The 23,202-nt window shown below is 35.8% G+C and overlaps 1 protein-coding gene across 1 annotated transcript; it reads left to right on the top strand.

The window, feature by feature from the left end:
- The first annotated feature begins 86 nt into the window (after positions 1 to 86).
- DEPDC4 (DEP domain containing 4) lies at positions 87 to 23,137 on the top strand. The gene is given in 10 exon segments (XM_031462966.2): positions 87 to 227; positions 2,157 to 2,568; positions 3,143 to 3,288; positions 8,703 to 8,889; positions 11,120 to 11,196; positions 11,199 to 11,342; positions 11,982 to 12,124; positions 12,214 to 12,336; positions 15,141 to 15,216; positions 23,046 to 23,137. Coding segments are annotated over 10 exon segments (1,476 nt in total). The 5' UTR covers positions 87 to 103; the 3' UTR covers positions 23,090 to 23,137.
- Positions 23,138 to 23,202: the final 65 nt, after the last annotated feature.

Genomic DNA, 23,202 nt, shown 5'->3' with positions numbered 1-23,202 from the left:
CTGGTTCGGAAGGGGCGGGACCGGGACTTCCTTGGCCTCCGCCTCCCGAGAGGCAGGTGGGGGCGGGATTACAAGCCGGAGGAGGAGCCTCGAGGGCGAGTTTATGGCGGTTCTTTTGACTCCGCGGTTCCGTACCCTCGACAGCCAGAGCGAGCTTCCGGGCCCAGGGAGGAGCGGGCCGAGTTTCGTGAGCTCTAGAGGTGTCTTCTGCCTGAAAAGGAGGACAGGTAGCCTATACATTTTAATCAAATGTGTACTCAAGAGGAGGACGGATGAGAGGAGCAGTTTGGACTTGTGCCTCAGGCCTCTGGAACCCCCCCTTTACGGGCCCACCTGTCCTTTCAGTCCTGGGCTGAGAACCGCCACTGGGCATTTTCAGGAGCTGCTCTTCGGGAGACCAGGAAAGCAGTGCTTCTCAAACTTTAATATAAACACAGACCGTTTGGGAACTTTGTTAAAACGCTGTTTGGATTCAACAGTAGGGTCTGATATTCTGCGCTTGTAATAAAGTTCCCAGATGATGCCAATACTGCTGGTCAGAAGGCTACACTTAGAACAACAAGGGATTAATAGTACTAGATGGCAAGTTCCTTGATCACGAGGACTATTTCTTTAACCCAGCGTATTTGTCAGTGACACTTAGAGAGGCAAATCGTCCATGGAAAATAATCCTTGTCTCCACCGTTCACAGACTCCTAGTGTTATCCACCCTACCCTACCCTACCCTAACCCCGCCCCTACCTACCCTCATTCACCCCTCCTCAATCCCTCCCCTTTTCCACTTCTCACCCTCCATTCTTCACTCCTTTCTGTGCAGTGTCCACCGTGTCTCGGACTAACAGTTCAAGGATAGACAGACCCCTTCTGTTACAGAAAGCATTTGAAGGTGATGGGCTTTTTATTCCTGCCCTTTTGTCATAAACATCAAACTAGCATGTAAAACTGGCCATCCTGTTTCCAGTTATCCATAGTCAAATGAAGAATTGTTAAATTCTTGAATTCTAACAACAAAAATCTAGAAACAACGTTCTAGATGCTTCAACTTATTCCCTTACCATTATTATAATTTTTTTATTAAAAATGTACTGGGGTCCACCAGAATGTGGAGTGACTGCTAACTGTATGAGTTTCTTTTTGAAGTGATAAAATGGTTTGGAGTTAGATAATAAAGATGGTTACACAGCTTTGCAAATGTACTTAAAAACCACTGAATTGTACACTTCGAAAGGGTGAATTTTTCAGTATGTGAACTGTATCTCAATAAAAAATTGTATTGTATCCAGTTAATTGAAAAAAATTATATATGTACATTGCAAAAAATTGAAATAGACTAAAAAGTGAACATCCTCTTTCATTACATCTGTTTTCCAAAGGTTAGTTTGAAGTTTATCCTTCCAGACCTTTCTTTCTATTTACATATATTTGTGTGAAGGTTGGGAATTCATTTTTACATAACTAGGATGATAGTATACAAATTGTTCTGTCCAACTCATTGTTTTTTTGTTTTTACTACTAATGAAATCCTTCCATGCTATAAACTTCATTCTTCCTAATGGCTACTTAATATTCTGTAAGGCTGTGCCATAATTTATTTAACTATTCCCCAGGTTATACACACATTTTTTTTTTATTTTCAGATTTTCATTATTCCTCAAAAACTTTCTTTTCCAACAAGAACGGCTGGCAGATAAATTGAGTAGGTTTTTTTCAGCTTCTTGCCATAGATTTTTTAATGCAAAACTTGTCGTTGGTCAAAGGGGCAAAAGAAAAGAAAGAGTAAAGAGTCTAGTGAAGACACAGCTCTGTAATAATCAAGACTCCAGTGTCTGTGTGCATTCCTTTTAAGTGTGTCCTAAAATAATATTCTTCAAGATTAAGCATAGCTAGTCATTAATCATGTAATATTAAGAGTGTATAAATTCACATAGTAATATATATCATATCAGTAAGGCAAGTTCCCAGGTTTACTCTAATTGGCAAATGAATGTGGTGCAATCTTAGTAAACATGGTTTACATAAGATGAAAGGAAAAGAAACTTAAAGGCACTGGCAGCAAATATGTCACAAAAAAGCATAAGGTTGTCAGAACTGAAAAACTTACATATTTATATGTATACCTGAAATTTGTTAAAAATATATGTTCAATTTTTTTTCAGGATACTCTGGTCCTTTTCAAGCTAGTCAGCTATGGGATGGTATTATTCACTCCCTTCAGACTCAAGTGGAAATAAAAAGAAGGAGGCATCATGTACGAACATACAAAGACTGTTTTACTGGTTCTGATGCTGTTGATGTAGTATTAAGTCATCTTATGCAAAATATGTACCTAAGTAGTAATGATATCTCTCGTCTTAAAGGAGTTCAGCTTTGCCAAGTTCTAATGAACCATAAAATATTTGAACCTGTAGGAATGAAGCTATTCAAAAATGAAAAGGAATTGGAATTTGAGGATTCAAATAATAGTCTCTACAGGTTTCTAGGCAATAAGTCATCTAATGTTTTTTGCAAAAGGAAAAAGGATTCTGAGAGTGGGTCAACTGATGAAATAAAAGCACAGGAATCTTTAAGGTTAGTGTTAATCAAGATACTGTAATATTTTGTGTTTAGATGCTGGCAGAATGGTCTTCACTGAGCTTAACTTGAACATTATGCTTTCAGTTTTTTTCAGTAATCAGTAAAAGAAATAGCCATGTAAAAATTAATCTATTTCTGCATTTGCTCTAAAGCTGTTATGGAGGACATGATCACATAAACAGGTCAGAATTTGTACCAAGAAAAACTTTTATCTCCTCTGATAAATTGTATGTTCCCTAATTTTGAAAAATTACTAAGCCAACGTAGATAAAACCAAGGCTGCCTGGAAACTTAGAGCAAAAATTTTCTATTGTATCATAGTAACCATGGCAATCTTAGAATTAACATATACTTTTTTCTCTTTATTTACAAACCTATCTTCTTCTAGTGATATTCTGTTATCTAAAATTTACTACTTTTTTTTTTTTTTTTTTTTTAGTGTAAGCTACCTGACATCCTTTTTGGTAATAAGAAATGTATAAATACATTTTAATAAGTAAACTAAAATGTATATTTGAAATTTTGGTCCTGTATATAATGGAAAATTTCACGCATTATTTCTTATCAGACCAGAAGATGAAATGATTTCAAATCCTCTAGCATTGGAGATTGGTGAGGAAAGAATTGAGGAACTTATTGATACAATGAATGGGAATCTGGCTTTACCTCCAAACAACACAGCTGGCAAACCTGTTCTCCCACTTTCAAAAGAAGGTAATTTCAGTTTTCTTTCTTTTTTTTTTTTTGGAACTTTTTAAGGAAGAACTGACTTTTTAAAATAGACTTCATTTTTTAAGAACAGTGTTAGGTTCATAGAAAAATTGAGCAGACAGTACAGAGAGTTCCCATGCACTGCCTGCACCCACACATACACAGCCTCCCCCAGTAACAACATAGTGTACTGGAGTGGTACATTTGTTACAATTCATGCACCTACATTGATACATCATTATCACCAAAGCCCACGATTTTCATTAGTGTTCACTCTTGGTGATGTATATTATGTGAGTTTTGACAAATGTATAATGATTGTATCCACCATTATACTATTATAGTATCATACAGGATGATTTCACTGCCCTGAAAATCCTCTGTTTCACCTATTCATCTTTCTCTTCCCCCCACCCCCTGGCAGTCACTGATTTTTTTACTGTTTCTAACAACTGACTTTTCAGATATGAAAGTCGTGTATTTGGTGTACTGACTCTACTCCTCTGTACATAGTGATTACATCAGATGAGACAAGTGAGGCAGCGTAGATCCAATAACATTTAGTTAATTTTTTAGTGACCATGATCAGATTAACTGGAGGTGCTATAGTCCATACTATCAGGAAAAAATGTGCAGACTCATTACCAGTCCTTATTTATAATTCAAGAACATCTTCTTATGAGTGTATCCTTTGTCCACTGTGTAAGTCCCTCCCAAACATCTCCCTGACCTTTGCCTTTCAGAACAAACTAACTAGGCTACCTGTTGCTCTAATTCTCTTTACTATTTACTTCATCTACTTGTGGTTTTATCCTTATAATGACACTTAACAGTGGAAAGAAGGGGCATACCCAGGGCAATTAGATTGCACAATTCACTAGTGGTTACATCCTTTACTGCATGTGATCAAACCATGGCAGAAGCAAAACAAGCATGATCTGCACACTGGAGGAGCCAGAGTTACCAACAATAACTAAAATAAATGTGATAGGGAAAATGCAAGGTGCTCAAAGAAAGGTTGTAGTGTGAGAAGAGAAGAGGGACAAGAAGAAAACTCTGAGGAAGATTAATATTTAGAGGAATATGAAGAGGAGGAGCCAACAGAAGTACAGTTTTATCTATTATAAATGAAGAGAAAAAAAAAACAATTGTTCCATCATTTTCCCATGAGGATATTGGGTACTTCTAGAAATTTCTAACCAAAGATGGGTGTAGTTTATCAGTAACAATGCTCATACATGTAATTTTCATTTACTGGGCCTTTCTCTTTGTTAAGCAATTTGTTATGTATTTTATATTCATTGTCTATAATCTAACAGTATGCCTGTAAAGTGAGGAGTAGAACTTGCATTTTATAGTTGGGGAAACTGAGACTCAGAAGGATAAATAAGTAAGACACAGTAGAGAGGGAAAGCTGGCACTCTTATGTACATTTTTGGACGTTTTTATTTTTATCTTTGTTATACAAACACATAATATAAAACATTTAAATAGTCCTACAGGTTTTGTTACCAAGAAATAGCAGTTCACTTCCCTTCTTCTCTCACCAGAGACAACCACTTACCATTCATGTATACTGTAACTGATGTATGTTGTAAATGTATCTCATGTCTCTAAATGGCATGTTTATATTGCTACTTCATGCTTTTTCAGTTTTAGGGACATCTGTTAATTTTCTACAAAGGAAAATAGGGTTTTAGGCCTCTTCCCTTCCTTGCATCTATCTCCCAAACACTTTAATTGATACAGAGATTTTTATGTACTCTTTTATGTGTAACATATTTAAGAAAAAAATGTTAGGTGGAAAAAGGAGGAATATCTGAAGACTTAAGACTTGTGTTTAGCCAAAGATTTTAAACATTAAGCCACAAACCAATAACTATTGTTTTATTTTTTTTAAAAAGGAGATTTTATGTTAAAACAAAAATCAGCCAAATCTGGGAACCACTACTTTATTTTGAATTTAGTTTAGTTTAGACTGTTTATTTTATATACAAGGAAACTGTCACTCAGAGAAGTTAGATGATTTGCCAGTATCTACAGTTAAATAATAGCATCAGGATTCAGATCTACATTTCCATACTCTTATAGTGTTTTATCATTATTGTGGCAACAAGGTATTGTAAATTGTAAAATAGGTACAAGTGAAGTATGTATAGTTGATACGTTTGCTCTTTGTTACAACTGAATATATCAGCCTTCAGAACAGAGAAACACAAAAACTACTTTAGTTGTTCTTTCTAAGAAAACATAGTTTTGAGAGCTGTGGTCTTTAATAAGTTACTAATAAGAAATCTCTTTATGTTCAAAATTCTTAAATCTACTAGGGTGGGGCTTTTGTTTTTTGTTTTGTAAGAAGGCTTGCAAAAGAGAAAAAAGTTGACTAGATGCTCCTGTGTTTAATACATAAAAAGAGCTCAGTTTTTTGGAAGTTACCTTTTCATACCAAAACTTTTTGGAGAAGTGCATTTGGAAGTTTCTCTGAACTCTTAACAAATCAGGCATGAATGGAGTTTTTGTCTTGTTGTTACCCACTGAAATCTTACTCTTCTGTGATCCTCAAGCACAAAAATAACCCCATCAGACTTATTAACAGATATAAAATGAGGAATAAAACAATATAGATACTATCTGGTTTTCTAAAATTAAATTAGCTGGCCAAGAAGAAAATTTAAGCCATTATCTATTTGGAAAAATATGACTAGTGAAAGGTATATAGGCGGCAACACTCCTATATAAATTTTAGCCAAGTAATAAAAGTACGGAGTACCTCTTTTTGTGAAAAATGCCATATCTTATTTCCCAAATAAGAGAAACCTACTTCACTTGAATTGAGTTGAAAATTGTGTCAGCAGTGGTAAAGCAATGCAGTCACAGAATTGCAGGCTTCTTGCAAATTTGCATTTATGTGACCAGAAGAGTTAAGGTGAACCACCTTTTTGGAGATTTATTTTTTACAGTTGTTTCTTACTGATAATACAATGACATATTTTTAACATATGTGTGTGTTGTTAATAGATATGTTAGGGGTTCTAAAGGCTCAGAACTTCTCCTTCACCTTGCTACAGTAGGTCTCAGGGGAATGCCGACATCGAATAGAACAATTTCGCTGTTAAGCTGTTTTACATGACTTCCAGAAGAATACATTTGTACAAAGGTTTCCTCAGCTGAAACCAAGTTTGAATCCTACTGAACGCACTGTACTCCTTCCACCAAAACATTTACATGCTTAATGAAATTGCCTGTTTACTTGTCTTTATTTCCCACTAGAGTGTGAGGTACTTAGATAGGGATAGTCCTTGTCTTATTCACTGTTGGATACCCATTGAATGGCCCAGTGCCTTGCTATTGGTAGGTGACAGTGAATGAATGGCTCACATACAGCCTCCTCATTTTACAAATATTTTCTTTTTGTTTATACATCTACACATATAATGCTCATGTGTATATATATATGTGCATCATGCACATGCATGCACACGTGTGTGTGCAGGCTATCCTAAATGATGGGTTATATGCTGCCCAAATGCAGAGTATTCCCCTTATATCCCCTTCACTCAGCACAGTGGTATTTGCATATGAAGTGCTCCATAAAGATGATCGTGGTGAGTGTATGTGTTGCCATAGTATCCCTCCTGCGTCTAATTTCCTCACAGAGCTAGCTATTCTGTTTATCAACTCTGCACTTGAGTAGTATGTTCTAGACATGCACATTTCTCTGCTCCCTCTTCTTCAGCTCTTTGCTCAAATATTATCTTCTCAATGATAGTTTCCACACATCATATTTAAAATTGCAACACTACTTGCCTAGCACTTCTCTCCTTTTCTGCTTAATTTCTGTCTGTAGAACTTAACCACTGACACACTACATATTTCATTTTTTGTCTGTTTGTTTATTGCGTGCCTCCCTCTCCGCAGTAGAATATAAGCTCCATTCAGGCAAGGATTTTTGCCTGTTTTGCTTACCACTGTATCCCTGGTATCTAGAACAGTGCCTAGTACAAAATAGGTCACAATAAATATTTGTTGAGTAAATGAATGTTCTGTCTTGATACTACTGCAGAACAGTCTATTTTCTACTTTTGGATTTTTTCATAATATATCTATTCTTACTTTTTGGTGACTTGATAAAATTTGCCTTCATCCATTTCATGTTTGGCTATCCTTGCCTCTTTACATAGGCTGTGGCTGCTGAAGGTCCACTATTTTTTAGATATCTTTTTCTAGCACCTGGTTCAGTGCCCTGCCCAAAGGTTGTTATTGGCAAATGTGGACTGATTGATCTCAGGTCTTCACTAAAAGATTGTTAATTTGATTTATTTTTGGCCAATAAATCAGAAGTAGCAAACTCAGATGCCTTAATGAGCCAGGCAGATCAGAATGCCAGTGAACACTTCATTTTCAAACATGTGCGGAAAATATATACCGTTGTTTTGCTTGAAATATATGGCCCTCTCAACTGTTTTTCCTTTTCCCACTTAATGCCAAGATATAACTATAGGGAAATTAATTTCTGCTGTAGCAAAACCGATATGACAGTACCATGAAGATGGTAGCTGACATTCAACTTCACTGTTTGGGATATAATGGCAAATGGTAGGGTTTGTGGTGAGCTGGGAATGACATGCCAATGCAAGTGGGGTAACCACTAAATTATATCAGCTGACTTTGGTCAGACATTAAAGCCCAGTGTTATAGGATCTTATTTTTTTTTTTTTTTAAAAAGAGTCTTGAAACCCAGAATTTTATATGAAATCTCCCATTTTTATACAAGTTAATTCTATTCAAAATACTTTATAGCCAAACAAATCCTGGCTATGTTCCAAATTTAATACATAGGCTACTGGTTTGGGAGCTCTGCAAGAGATTTACTATACCTGTTGCTTTTATAATTTTATTTCATTTAAAAGAGAAGTAAAATATTAATGATGATCTGACGATTAGGATAATGTAAAACTATTAACCCTTAACATGAATGACCAGGAACCCAATTTAATAAATTAACCTTATACTGTATTTTAATTTAAAAACAATTTAACTACAATTAGCTCTACTGCTTTGAATAAAATTATAATTAGTGATCTCATGTCCTTTCAGATATGCAAAATTTATATGCTTTTTATATTTGGAGTTAACCTACTGATCAACTTAAAAAGCTAGACACTATCACTTTATAATCAATATAACCAGAAAATAAGATCAATATGGCTCATAATCCTGATGTCCATTCAAGTCAGTCTTGAAAAGAAAAATTGTAATTTTGCAAATTTAAATTATCCTAGCATTAAATTAATCCACTGTGTTATATTAAGGTAGTTTTTCTTTCGTATCATAAGAAATGGAAGAGTTTTATAATGCTGATTGGATGTGTATATATTATTTATTAGTCTGGTAGTTACATTATTTTTCTTTCTAAGCTGTGGAAGATGTTTGGAAACAACAAACATTGTTACGTATTCTTCAACTGATTCACCTTCCATTCTTGGAAAATATTTTGGAAACTCCAGCTAAAACACAAAATATTCAATTAAGTAAAAAGGAAGATCTCGTTATCTCAAATACTTGCCTGGACAGAGAGGTTATTCCAAGCTTATGTCTACCTGAGTAAGTGACCATTTTTATTGTCAATTTGTAACTAAAAAGTACTTCCACGTATTTTGCCATTGATATTTTAAGACAGAACACATGTGTAAGCAGCCACTGTCTTTGATTTAGAAATTAATCAGTGTGAATTCTCATTTAATCTAAACTAGAAAGTTACTGGTTCTGACCTGTGAGAAGATCACTGGAAATCAGAGTGATTTCATTTATATGAATTCAGTCATGATTTGTCAGTCATTTTTTCCCTGCACTGGCCCTGCGTGTTTTCCCAAAATTCTATTATTTCCATTTTATAACTGTATACAAACATGGTTCCTACTGATTTATTTATCCTTGTCCTAAAACAATCCACAGTCTAGTAGGGGAGACATTCATGAAACAAAACACTACAGTTCACAATGAAATAAGCCCTGTCATAAAATCACCCTCACTTGTGGGGAAGATGTTTGGGGAACCCTATAACCCGAATGAGGCTCCCTTCTCTTTCACTCCCAACTCCAGGATATCTGTCACTCCCGATAAACCAGCTGCTAGGAACCACAGGTGTAAGACCTTAGGTACTGTTGGGATTCCAGCAGAGAAAACTGATATAATGCTTTCTCCCACATGGCCAGATGAGAGAAAAACATAATAGACTCTATACCTGGAAACCAGGAAGCTTAGATCCTAAGAAGAGCTTGGTGATTAGACATCTATGAACCCTGTCTAGTGAAAACAAACAAACAAACAAACAAACAAAAAAACAAAAAAAAAAGCACAACCTAAAAGTTGAGAATTATATTTTATTTGGTGGACTTTCTGAGGACTTCAAGCTCAGGGAGGCACATTCTTTGTTTACTGATATGGCAAGCAACATGTTTCATTCACACCACTTAGATAGTCAACCATGTTCCTTTTTGCACATGACGTGTTTGCTCCTAATTCACAATAGACCAAGAAAGAGCCCACAAATTGTTGAGTCCTCCCCAGCCCCTGAGTCAGGGAGAGTATAGGTACAACAGCAAAGAAACGGGATTTCTTTAGATGCCTCTGTAGGAAATGGCAGCCAGTCAGCCTTTATGAGCTTCCAGGCAGAAAGGGTAGCTTATCTGCCAGAGAAATGCAGTCTGACTGTCATTCGTTCTTTCATCTGCAACACTGGGAGCTAGAAGGTAATGAGTCACACCTATTAGGTAATATATTCCATTCGCCTGTGATGGGGGAGGAGCGGGAATGAAAAGGAAGGGGAAAGGGAAGAGGAGGGAAGAAGGAAAGATATTTGAGGATTATCAAGAATTCATAGAGTATATCACACAGGAATCCCATCCTAGGAAAATATTTGAGGAAAGACTTTAATCAGATTACAAAGAAATAACCAGAACCCCAAGATAGAGACAGATGAAGAGGAAAGAAAATATTGGTAGGCAGTGAACTTCGGTCTGTGCAATCTCACTGTTTTCTCTTCTCCCCAGTTTTGTCCCCACACATGTGCATGCATACAAACACAAATGCTCACACACGCTCATGCACACACACACACACACACACACACACACACACACATTCCAAGATGATATGGTAAGACTGTGAGAATGTACAAAATATAAGTGCTAAATAAGATGTCAAAAAAGAAGGGACATTGTATAAAGGGAAGTTATAATAAATACTAACCTATCTCAGCAAATCCTGGGATTGGGAAGGTGGCAGATGAGGAGAGGGAATTAGAGGCATCACTGAAGGGAGGGAGGAGTGAAAGGATCCTAAATTTCTTATCTTGTTGGGGTCGGGAGATAAAAAAGGGAAGACAGTTTGTGGGGGGATAAAAAGTGCATCGTCATGGGGGAGTATTAAGTATCTTATTTTCAAATAATAATAGAACCATATGCACCTAATGATCAGAGCAGGAAAAGGGAGAGGAACCACCAATGGAATGGAACAGTACAGATGAACTCCTCTGAACAGAATCCAACAAAATTAGAAACACATAATGAAAAAGTGGCCCTCAAATATTTTAATTCCTTGAAAGGAAAGGTACAGAAAGGTATGGTGGTATTTGGTGAGGAAAAAAGCTATTCCCTCTTACTCCCTCAGTCATCCAGCAAAAATTATTGAAAGGATTCTCTCAAAAAATAGTTTCCTCTTTAGATTTGGTAAATTATAAGCTAGATTTTATATGTTTTATCAAACAATATTTTTAGGTAGTTAAATGGAAATGTTAATCATTGATTTATCTTACTTTGTTTTTTGCCTCCAGGGTTGATAACTGGCTTAACACAGCAATTGAATGCTTGGAATATTTTCCTGACCAGTTCATAGTTACAGTTAGTAAGCAGTACAAAACAGAAATGAAGAAGCAAGATTGAATATACAGAAGAAGCTACTTTTTGATGTCATAGTAAAATACTATAATCAACAAAGAGATTGCTTATTAACTGATGAGTATTTTGATATTCATTCAGGAATTATTGAACTTTTAGGTAAGATAAGATGTTTAAACTTTAGTGGGGTTTTTTTGCATACTAATACATTTTTAAAGATACACGTTGCAGAAAATTTTATGTAGTATGTGAGTATTACATTTTAATATGTTTCTTCTTTGATGTCAAAACTTCATGGAGTCTTTTTTGACTTCACTGCTTTTGCTTGCCAAATGTCAAAAGTAATACTATGGTATAGGATACTATGGTATAGGAATTAGATCTAAGGTAATTATATCACAGGAACATTGTAAGAAACATTTTTAGTATAGCACAGAATTAGAGAACTGAATTATCTGGAAATGTTAATTTCTGATGTATTAGTTTGGCAACCTTTGAGCAAAATAAAATTGAGTGACATAACATGTCACTTTTTTAGCTATGTAGGTGGCCATATAATTTCATGTTAGAAACAAATTACTGTTCAACAATGCTGGCTATAATTACACAGGTATTTTTGATATATTGTATAGATAGTTTCCTGCATGTTTGAAATATTTCATTGTAAAAAATTTCGAAATAAAAAAGAATCTGCAAACCAAATACAGCATCACAGCATTTTAATTGATGGCCTAAGTACTATAGTCTCCATTTAATTTTTTGGCCCTTGCTTTGTTTTCTTGGTAACCCATGTAACAGAAAATGAGAAAAGAACAGAAGCAGTTGAAGCAACACAACTATACCTAAGATTGTTACTGCCCAACATTAGAGAAGAATTACAATGGCTACTTACTTTTATGGTGATTGCATCAGAACCTAATGCCTACAAGTTACAAAAACAGGTGAAAAACCTACAATAACGTTTTACATTTTTCTGCCTTTTTTTTTGTTTAAAAATGATTCAAGCTAATGTTAATCTTTCTGTTTACAGTATGATAACAAAACGGTGGTCCTGAAAACTCTTGCCAAAGCAGTTTTGCAATCCAAATCATTAAAAGTACGGGCAGAACAACTAGTCTGGTTTCTACTGGAGTTCCACTCTGAGCTCTTCAAGGTATCTCTGGCATTTTGCCTGGGCACATTTATTGTTAAGCTATTTGTGTCAAACAAAAAAGCAAATCATTCACTTATAAATAATTTACTGAGTACTTATTATGTGCAAAGTTTAAAGGAATGCTCTCTCCCCACTAAAGAGAAGGAAGCAGATTTAAAACAGTGTTGGTATTTGGAAGTATATTGATTAATTTCTTCAGCCCATTTGTGGTGTGTTACTAGGTGCCAGGCATTGTTCTAGGTGCTTGGAATACATTAGCAAACAAAACACAAATATGCAGGACCTGGAGGAGCTTATATCTAAGTGAGGGATAACAGACAATAAAATTAAAAAAATACACCCAATACATCATTGTCACATAGTTTGATGGAAGGCAGTAAATGTAATAGAAAAAACAAAAAGAGTGGGTTAAGGGGATTCTGGGGTTGCCAACGTAGTGGGTAGTGGGAGTTTACAGTATTAAACAGCATGGCCAAGATTGCGCTCACTGAGAAAGTGAGATTTGAACAGAGACTAGAAGAGGGAGAGTTAACCAGATGACCATGAGTGTAGGGGTAGTGGTTTGGGGCAGAGTAAATGGTTCATAGAGTGAGTCCCTGGGGGTGATGCGTGCCTGCATGCTGAGGAACAGCATGGAAGTGGTGAGCAGAGGGGAGAGTAGTATGAGATCAGGTAAGAGAGGTGGGGGCCCTTGTAGGCCACTGGAGAGAACTGTTTCTCCTTGGAATAAAATGGGGGATCATGGGAGGGTTTAAGCACAACAGTGGCCTCATTTGACTGACATTTGTAAAGATAACTCCGCTTTTGTGTTGAAAACAGGTTGTAGAGGGGAAGGGTAGAAGCAGGAACACCACTTAGGAGACTGTTGTAATAATCTGGGCAAGAAATATGGTGACTGGAAACAGGGGTAGCAATGGAGTTAGTAAGATGTGGTCAGATTCTTGATATATTTTGAAACATTTTAGGAAAAGATTATTTTTTATCCCCACTACCACATTTTAATACCCAACAGTGGTACTTTTAGTAGTGTTATTTCTCCAAAGCCTCTATAAAGAATGGTTCCCTTCTCAGTTTTTTTGTTTAAAAAATTTATTTCATGCCATTAGAAACATTGGTTTGAATTTTGTAGCAGTTCCATCAACTTTAACTGATGTTTCTTTTCCATTATTTGAGAGAAAAGGAGGATACTAAGTATATACAATAAAAGCAGCCTCCTATTTATTAATTTTGAATGAAATATATTCTAAAAGCTCATTTGAAAGTCAGTCCTTAGGTATTCTGCACCTAGTTTTTCATCAAAAAATATAATAAATTGAGGTTAGGGCCCAGGTTACAAAAATGTTTAATTCTACAGTCACTAAACCAAAATTCATGTGTATAGTTTACTTATAAAATGGTTCCCAGATTCCAACTAGGAATTTAAACAGAACATTTTCTCTCCCCTCCTCTTCCTTACCATTTAGCCTCTCCACTTTCTTCTTTCTCACCTTGCCTCCTCTGGGTAAATGAATTCTCCTTTCTCCTACATATGGTTGAGAAGTTATAAAGGATTTTTCTTTTTTTTTTTTAACTCCCCTCCTCATGTCAGAACTAGCAGTGTCATAAAGAAACATCCTGGCTCAAATTTTGTAGCAGGACACAAAGGGAGAAAAGGAACTTGATATGAGCTGAAGGGGGTGGCAGTACAGGATTCAGGAAGCAGGGAGAAGGGTCTCTGATGACTGCTTTCTAGGGATTAGGGGATGAGGTCTTTCTGGGAGATTGAGACAGAGGTGTTTATAATAAGGGATCTCAAACATGCCAAGCTTTTTCCCATTACAGGGCTTTACCAATGCTGTCTACTGTCTGTCTGGAACATCTCCCAAATCATTTTATAGCTCACTCCTTCATATCATTTCAAGCCTCTGCTCAAAATGATACCCTTTCAGAAAGACAGAAGCCTTCCCCAACTAAGACAGCCATTCATCTTCTTCACTGTAGCTCCCTACCCTTCTTTATGCTTTCTTAGTGGCATTTATCACTACCTGAAATTATATTATGTATTTGCTGATTTTTTGAAATTATCTTTCTCTTCTATGGGAATGTAAAACCATGAGTTCAGACTTGATCTGCTTTTTCATCATCTACAACAGTCCTGGAACATAGCAATCACTCACTAAGTTTTTTTTTGAATGACAGTGAATTAATGGGGATAGCTTCATGTTTGGAAATTGTCACAGCAATAGAAGCAAATGGAAAGATAGCCTGGGGCTCAGGATGAAGGAGCTGTGTGGACATGAGGTTCAGCATTGGTAGGTCTAGGTACCAGTATTAGCTGAGGGATTATTTCCCCCAGATACATGTTGTAATCTGGGATTACCTTTGTATAACCAAAACCGGAAAGGGAGTATTTATCTATTTTTAAGAGAATTACGTTATTATGTATTTTAGAGCTACTGTTTACATATGGACCATGTAATTATAATGTAAGATTATTTAGACCAGTGCTGTTATAGAAGTACAAATAATTTCAATTATTATAGGAGAACATTACACTAATGATTAACCTACATTCAGATATAGTACATATGTGGAAGTAGAAAATAGAATTATGAGAATCCTAAAAAAATTTTCAAGTATTTATACCCTTTATAATTCAGAGGCCTGCTGCTACCCACCCCCTCTCCCCATCTGCAATCCTCTTCCTCTACTAATTGGTCAAAAATATTGAGTTTCTTTCTTTCTTTTTTTTTTTTTTTCTATATTGGATTACTGGCTAGAAAAAAATTCACATTAAATATTTGAAAATACTTGTTTTTCTGTAGACACCAATTACTTTATTGGATCTGGTTAGTAAGAAACTTAAGCTTCTATGTGGAGAAGATCCAGATGCCATATCAGGTATTGATTCAGACTTATTCTTTATCATTAAGTGACCATTATAGCCAAGTAAGTTGGAAAGGAGCCAAGGGTGAGTATGTAAAAAATATATGTTATAAAAAGAGGTTATAGTAAGGTAATTTTTTAATATCTCCAGAGCAAGTTCTTCTCTAGTTCTTATTGGAAGCCCTTTGTTTGATTACCTTTCTTCTAAAAAGGTAAAATCTTTTCTGTATCTCATTGTGCCCCCAGGTCTCACCTCCCCTTCCACTAATTACACAGCTGCCTACTGCTTGCTCCTACATGCTCTGTTTTCTCTTCTTCAGATAGTCTCAAATTCTTTCTCGTTTTTTATTCTCCCCTTCCCAGGAAATGACCAAGTTTTATAGAGGAGCCTAAACCCCTCCCCAGCTCAGTTGTATAGACTCCATGATTCTTTTCACTCAGTGTCTTATAGCAATTGATCTGATTCCATAATTTCACATTTGTTTAAACTGTAAAATATTTTAAGTTCGAATTTTCTAGGATCGTCATGTGAGAGACAAAATAAAGTAACAGATGTAACTTTGGGTGCTAGGGCCAAGTTGCCTGGGCAAGTTATTTAACCTCTTTGTGCCTCACCTTTCTCATCTACAAAATGGAAGTAATAGTATCTACCTCATGATTGTTAAATATTTAGTATTTATATTAACAATATAGTATTGTTATAAATAATAAATTAAATTATGCTGTTATTATTTAAATATTAAATACTATTAAAGTTTAAAATTAGTTGACAGTAATATTGAGCCCTACTATCTATGAGACACTGTGCTGAGCACTAACATGGACATATGAAATTATTTGTTCTATGTAATAATCTGTTACGTAGCCATTATTATCCCATTTTATAGGTAAAATAACTGAAACTTAGAGAGATTAAGTAACTTGGCCAACTAGAAATGTAGGTAGCATTTCTTTCTTTAAAAATGTTTCTAGGGCATTACTAATTTCTAGGAAAACATTCACAGCATAGGTATACATTTATTTGCCTGAACTACTTGGAATTTCTTAGCTAATGGATGCCATTTTCTCTCATTCCCTTCTTTGAGCATAGGGCATATGGCAACAGGTATGGGGCCACATGCATCCTGTCTGATGTAGTCAAACAGTGATACTAACGAAGTATTCTGAACCTAGCATCTGGAATCTTTTTATATTAATCAAGACAGACTTCATTTGGCTGTCATTACTGTGTTAGCTTTTAACATTCAATTTTTCATTATTTTTGGCTTTTGAGGAAAATGGAGAGATTGTAGGCATTTTAATATTTATTTCCATTCAACATTCACTCAACACTATGCTTTTAAGGGAGATAATGAATATAATAAGTGCTTCCCGCAGTACCATGTGCTTCAAGTGAAGAGTTATCTGATAATATTTTTCCCTAAATAGCTTAACTATTTTGTCTCTTCTTGAAGTTTATCCCTTATTCAGTAAAATTGTCAGACTATATCAGTATACAACTTAACTGAATTTTTAATTGAACTTAATTGAACTCTGTTTTGTGTTGTATGCTCTTTTCCCCATACTTGAATTGATCACTTGAAACTCTTGTGTTGATTTTAAATGTTCCTGACATCAAATATTCATCCATCCATCCATTCAATTATTCACTAAACATTATTTGAATATCCATGTGCCAGATTTTGTATAAGGACCGAAAAATACAAGATGTATGAGATAATGCCCCTGCTTGCAGTGAGTTTACGTTCCAATGTTCAAAGTGACTAGCACATGTTAGATATAGATATCAATAGATATTGGTTGAATAAAGTAATACAGTGAAAGAATTGATATATGAGAGAGGCAACCATTTCTAAATCAATCACAATAAAATATAATAGGGATAGATTCAAGCCAGAGAAGGTTATGGAAGACTGAAGGAAGGGGACTGACCTAGTTTGAAGATATCAGGCTAGGCTTGTGGAGATAATGCCTAGTCTTAAAGAACTAGATACTAGCTAAATCAAGGAGTGGAGAAGGGAAAGATACTCTGGACAGGAGGAACACTGAGCAAAATAGGTACTGGCTAGAAATTATAGCTGAGCGGTGGCAGGAATTGAAACTAGAGAAATAGAGGACAGATCTTGAAGGGCCTCGTTTAGCAACTAAGGAATTCACTAAGCAGTTGGGTAGGCATTTTTTAATTTTTAAAAAAGTGATATGTCTAGATTTATATTTTAGATAGAGAGTGCTTAGCAGCAGTTCCGAGGATGGGTTGGCCAAGGGGACTGGAGGCAGTGTTCTTAGGAGACCACAATAGTCCAGGCAAGAACTCGTGTAGGCCTGTACAGTGACAGAGGCAAGAGAGATGGAGAGGAGAGGACAGGTCTGAGAAATATTTAGGAGGTAAAAGTGGCAACCAACACTTGATTGCATCTGGGGGTAAGGGAGAAAGATGACTCAAAGATAATTCTCAAGTTTCCAGATGGGGTGACTGCCACCAATTCAGATAAAAAACAGGGGAAGAGGAATATGTTCAAGGAGATGATTGAATCTGTTTTGCCCCTTGATTGAAGATACATGCAGGGCATCCTGACTGATATTTTCAGCAGAGCAACTGGATGTGCAATTTTGAAGTTCAGGGGAGAAATATGAACTAAAGCTAGTATCTGGGAACATGTGGAAACTGAGGTTATTTAGACTATGTTGAGTAATATAAGAAGTCCAGGATAAAACATTAAGGGACACTAATAGTCAATGGGTGAGTAAAGAGCAAGTTATGACTGAGATAGAGAAGAAATATTAGGAGGGGAATGAGGTGAAGTCGTGCCCATGAAGCCAAGGAAATGTAACATTTTAAAGAGGAGGATTCCATGTGGCAACAGATCAGGACTGTCCCTGACTATCTGGAGTCAATTAACAAGAACTGATTTATCACCTCCAGAGGCAAAAGCCAGGTTGGATCTATGATAAGAAGGGAAGAGAGAAACCGGGACAATGCTAAGTCAAGCCAGAGATTTGAGCATAATGACCAGCTGAGAGGAAGGCAGAAGAAAAAGGATATTGAAGATAAAAGATAAAAAGAGATGACTGATGGAGCCAGGCCCCAGAGGAGGCAGGAAGAAGTGTGTTCAAGGGAACAGAACCAAGAGTTTGCCTGGAACAGAGTGGGGATATTGGAGTAAAGTTGACAGTGTATGTGGATCTAAATAAATGTGTATTCCCAGGTAGAAAGTTGAAGGAGATCATTAAGTGATGAATCCATTTTCCTTGACAAAGTAGGAGGAAGAGACCCTATTGTCTGAGAGTTGTAGGGGAACCACTGAATGGATGACATTAGAAAAAGGGAATAGTTTGAAATAGACTGGGAAATGGGAAAAGCAGTTGCAAGAAGACACATAAATGGATTGTTGAGTAACTGAGCACCTAGATGAAGTAGGTTACAAATTTTTGTGATGCCAATTTGGACAGTATAATTTTTCTCAGCAGAACTCATTTACTTGAATATCCAAGTGTGAAAGGTAGATTCAAGCATTGATTAAAATCTGAAATTTTGCTTTATCAAGTTTTGCAGAAAGATAAGAATGCAAAAGATTTGAGGACACGAATTAGTGAGAAAGTGGTTCAGATGTTCATGTATGTGTCTGACTCAGGATGGGAAAAAAGAGATGATGAACAAAGAAAAACGGCACATCAGTGGTTGATGTTCAGACTGATGAGAATTGTAACAGAGCTAAAGGCAGTATAATGTAGTGGTAAAGATCCCCAAGCCCTGGGAATGCGACACAGTCCCAGGTTCAGATCCTAGCTTAGCCCCTTGCTAGCCATGCGGTCCAACCTTCTATTTTTTTTTTTTTGTAATCAGTAAGGCAGGGCTGATAATAATAGTACCTACACCTTAGAACATTGAGGATTTAATGAGAAAAGGTACAAAAAGTTTGACACATGGGAAGCATTCATTGTAAGCTATTATTATATTACATGAAAGATAATAGATTCTCAGTAAAGAGTTGGGTGTCGAATTTTAAGTTTTCAGAGGCAGTGTAATTTCAGAATATCACCATAGGTGTGTTTAAGTGAAGGCCATCATAGTGAAGATAGGCAAGCTCTTTAATATTAATGGACTTTAGGATTTCAAAGGTTAACCCTAGTTGAGGATTGTTTTGATATGCGTGGAGCCCTAGGGCATCCTCTTCAGTAGCTCAGCTTAGGCAGAGTCTTGGTTGACTGAACAGGCTAACACAGCTCGAAGAGCAGTGAAAAAACAGTGGTCATTTTCATGAAATTCTTTGTTCATGTTTTGAACATACTTCTGATAGGGTTCAGGACACACTACCCCAAAATACAGTACTTGACACATCCACTATTTTAAGCTGAAGGAGTTTGAGAAAATGGCAAAAGCAGGAAGATCCCTCTGACCTACTCCCTCCTCACCCTTCATCCCTGAAGCAGGCTATTCAACCCTGTATGAGAGATGCCCTCCCTATACCCAGAGAAAGGAGTATTCTTATCTCTGAAGACAAAGGACACCAAGAAGATCTGAACAAACAGGCCTTGCTAAGATTCCCTTAGTTTATCACAATTATGTCATGCTGCTTAACCTATCACATTCCTCCAGGACTGTGCAGCCTTCATCAAACCTAGCATACAAGTACATAGGTCTGTTTCTTTGAGTCTTCATTTCCTTATGAAGGCTCCCATGTCACGTGAAACTTAGATTAAGTGTATGCTCTTTTCCTCTTTATCTGTCTTTGTCAGTTTACTTGTCAAACCCAGCCAGGGACCCTAAGAAGATCAAAGAAAACTTTTTCCTCCCCTGCACCTCCAATTTATTATCCATGTCACTTAATTCCTTGTGTGTTCATCTTGAAACTGGGATAGTAGTCCTTGGTTCTCCTACTTCATGGGCTTATTTTGGAGATCAAAAATAATAATATATGTAAAATAAGACTATGTATGTTTTGCTAAAGGATAGAACGTGTGTAAAGAAACAGTATTACTCTGAAGCAAAGAAAATATGAGCATAATTAATATTATCTACCGTATTTTGGAAAAAAATAAGTCCAGCATATGGCCAATTTGGATAAGTACATTTTCAAGTTTTTTTAACTTGCTTTTCTAATTGTACTTTTTTTTTTAAGGCTTCACATTTTGCCAACGCTTAACATACAAGGAATTTGAAAAACAAAAGGAAAGGACAAGTCAATACCTTCACCAGTTGGCACTAGAGATTAATAGTAACCCCAATATCACTTTGAAACAAAAAAATAAATTAATTAAGGAATTTCAAAAACACCATCCAGAAGCTTTGCATTAACATTTCTGGGAGAAGAAACTATAATCTGTAAATATAAAGAATTCCTCTGAATGGTTTTCTCAAACTGCCATCTTACACTTCAGAGACAGTATAGCCTCTAAGCATTGTAAGTGTAATTATGTGTAATCATGCTTAAAATATGTTAAGGGAGGTGGTCAAAAAGTACAAACCTCCAGTCATAAAATAAATAAGTCCGGGGGATGTAATGTACGGCCTAATGACTATAGTTAATAATACTGTACTTTATATTTGAAAGTTACTAAGAGAGTAGATCCTAAAAAAAAAAGTTAAGGATGCGTTTAACTTTAAAAAGGAATACAAGTTAAATATGCTGATTCACTTAATTATAATGCTGCTAAAATCTCTTATTAAATGTGCTGCTATTGTTAGGGATCTGGTACAGTTAATTTCTTTAGAATTTTTTTCCACAAAAAAAAGAACATTTCATACATGAGTTCTCTGAAGCAAGCACCCATTTTCCTTACTATATATTATTTTTAAGCTACCCCCTTAGGCTACTGTAACTTAAATGCTGTGAATTATGTGAGTAAGACTTATAAAGTGGAAGATTTTAAAAGCCACAAATTTAAAGTTCACAAATATGTAAAATCATGATTTTTGCCTTCCATAGTTCTTTTTTAGTTCATATAGTATTTTATGGTTTTCTTCTTTCTGTTTGGCTTTCTTCTTTCATCCCTCCCTCCCTCCTTCTCTCCTCTGTAAGTTGTTGAGTTTACTTTATGGTATCATTCTTTCAATGTGACATAGGTTGAGGATTCAATCCCTGTTGAAAATTACACAGAAATATATTCTTTTGTGGTCTTAATTTATGCCTTGATCACAAGGAAAGAGAAGTGTATATCATGTACTGGAAAAAATACATACTTATGTCATCGGTTTTATCTTTTTGTACAAAAACTCTTATCAGTTGTCTTGAATTTGAATGCCTAGAGTCAAAGTTCTCAACTAAGATTCTGTGAAAAGATTTCAGGGTGCTGAAGTACAGTGTACCTTTTGAGACTGTATGGAGTGTTTTATGTATATATGCTTATGGCATTTTTCTAGGAAGAGAAACCATAGCTTTCACCAGATTCCCAAAGAGGATTATGGCCCAAGCACAGTAAAAACCACTGAGTTAGAGAATCAACACTATTTATTCTCTGTCTTCAGAGAATATACTGAAGGCCCTTATTGACATATATTTATATTTTTTCCAAAGTTTGCTTTTACTTTGTGGTTAGTCCAAATGTTCAGATGCTATGTTAAAATAAGGGCATTGGATAGATGAATTCTGAGTTCCTGCCATTTAAAACAAAACAAAAAACAAAGTAAGACAATTCTGACACTAGAAGATAAAACTGTCCTAATCTGTGTCATTATTTTGAGTTGGAGAGGAAATTAATATACTCCCAGTAAAAGACCTGAGATAATGGTTCTACAAAGACAGGAAAATACTGGAAACATGGAGCCAAACCCTCCTTTTGAAGGGTGTGTGTGTGTGGGGGGTCCCCTTATTAGAAAATTCTTCATTTTAATGTTCCATGTGAATCAGGTGGGGAATTGGTCGCTTTCACTGTGAACGGCTGGCACATTGAGAAATGCGTTAAAGATATTAGTGTCCCTGGATCTGCTGCTCAGAAGAGTACTTACAACCTTAGGCAAATGTCTTCCTTCTGAGCCTTAGTTTTGTTTTGCTTTTAATCTCTAGAATAAAAAAATACATGCATAGAGTTGTATTTATAAGATAGGACCAGAAATATCAAAGGTACAAGGGAGTGTGTGGTGTAATAGGTAAAAGGGTACGACTCTGGAGTCAGAGACCTGGTTTTACTACCTGACCTATTTGGGTTCAGAAGGGAAAATGTTAGCGAGTTCCCTAGATTATGGTAAAATCCAACTTAGAAATAGAAATAGAAGAGTTGTTCAGCAATACTTGAAAGGTTTTTTAATTAAATTGAATGACAACATTCCCTAGTGGAGGAATAACATTCCCTATTTTGATCACCATATACACTACTGTCCATTAAACTTGTTTACAAAGAAAAATTGGCTTCTACTGTATGGCTTTTTGAAGGTTCTGAAGCATTAATTCCTAAAGAGAAATTCCCATCCCAGCAGTGCCACTCCACCTAGTGACAGCTCCATACAGTTATTAGGCTTAAAAAGAATTTCCAAGGGCATTGTCACTCAATTTTAGGCTAACCCTTTTTGAGGGACTTATTATGGGCAAAGTATTTTTTTTCTCTATATAAATAAAATCCATCTCCAATCACTGAAAAGCTTACCTCCTGTTAGAATATTCAGTAACGTATATTCGTGACAATTAGCATCCTGATTCATAGTGCTTAAGACTCTGCTTAAATTTCTTAGATTATTCGTATTCTTGGGTACTATCCAGGTAAATAAAAGATTTTTTAACTTGAAGAGATAATGTTGAGATAAAACTTTTCTCTTAAAATTTATATAAATAAATAATGTTCAAGACTGAATGTCATTCTTGAGAACTTTTTTCTGGAAATTTTTCCTCCTTGTTCTCTCTTCTCTACAGATGGATTTGGAAGTACTTTTATTATGCACTTCCTTGTGTGCTAACAAGATTTTTGAACATAAAAACCAAAAAATTGCTACTGCAGTTCCGACTCTGTCACTTAACAACTCTGTGACCAGTGATACTATTAGGCAACTCTTCATTTACAGGTATAATA

The sequence above is a fragment of the Camelus dromedarius genome, chromosome 11, assembly GCF_036321535.1.
Source record: "Camelus dromedarius isolate mCamDro1 chromosome 11, mCamDro1.pat, whole genome shotgun sequence".
Taxonomy (NCBI): Eukaryota; Metazoa; Chordata; class Mammalia; order Artiodactyla; family Camelidae; genus Camelus; species Camelus dromedarius.
The sequence above is the reverse complement of the archived record's forward strand: the minus strand, read 5'-3'. Positions and strand labels throughout refer to the sequence as shown.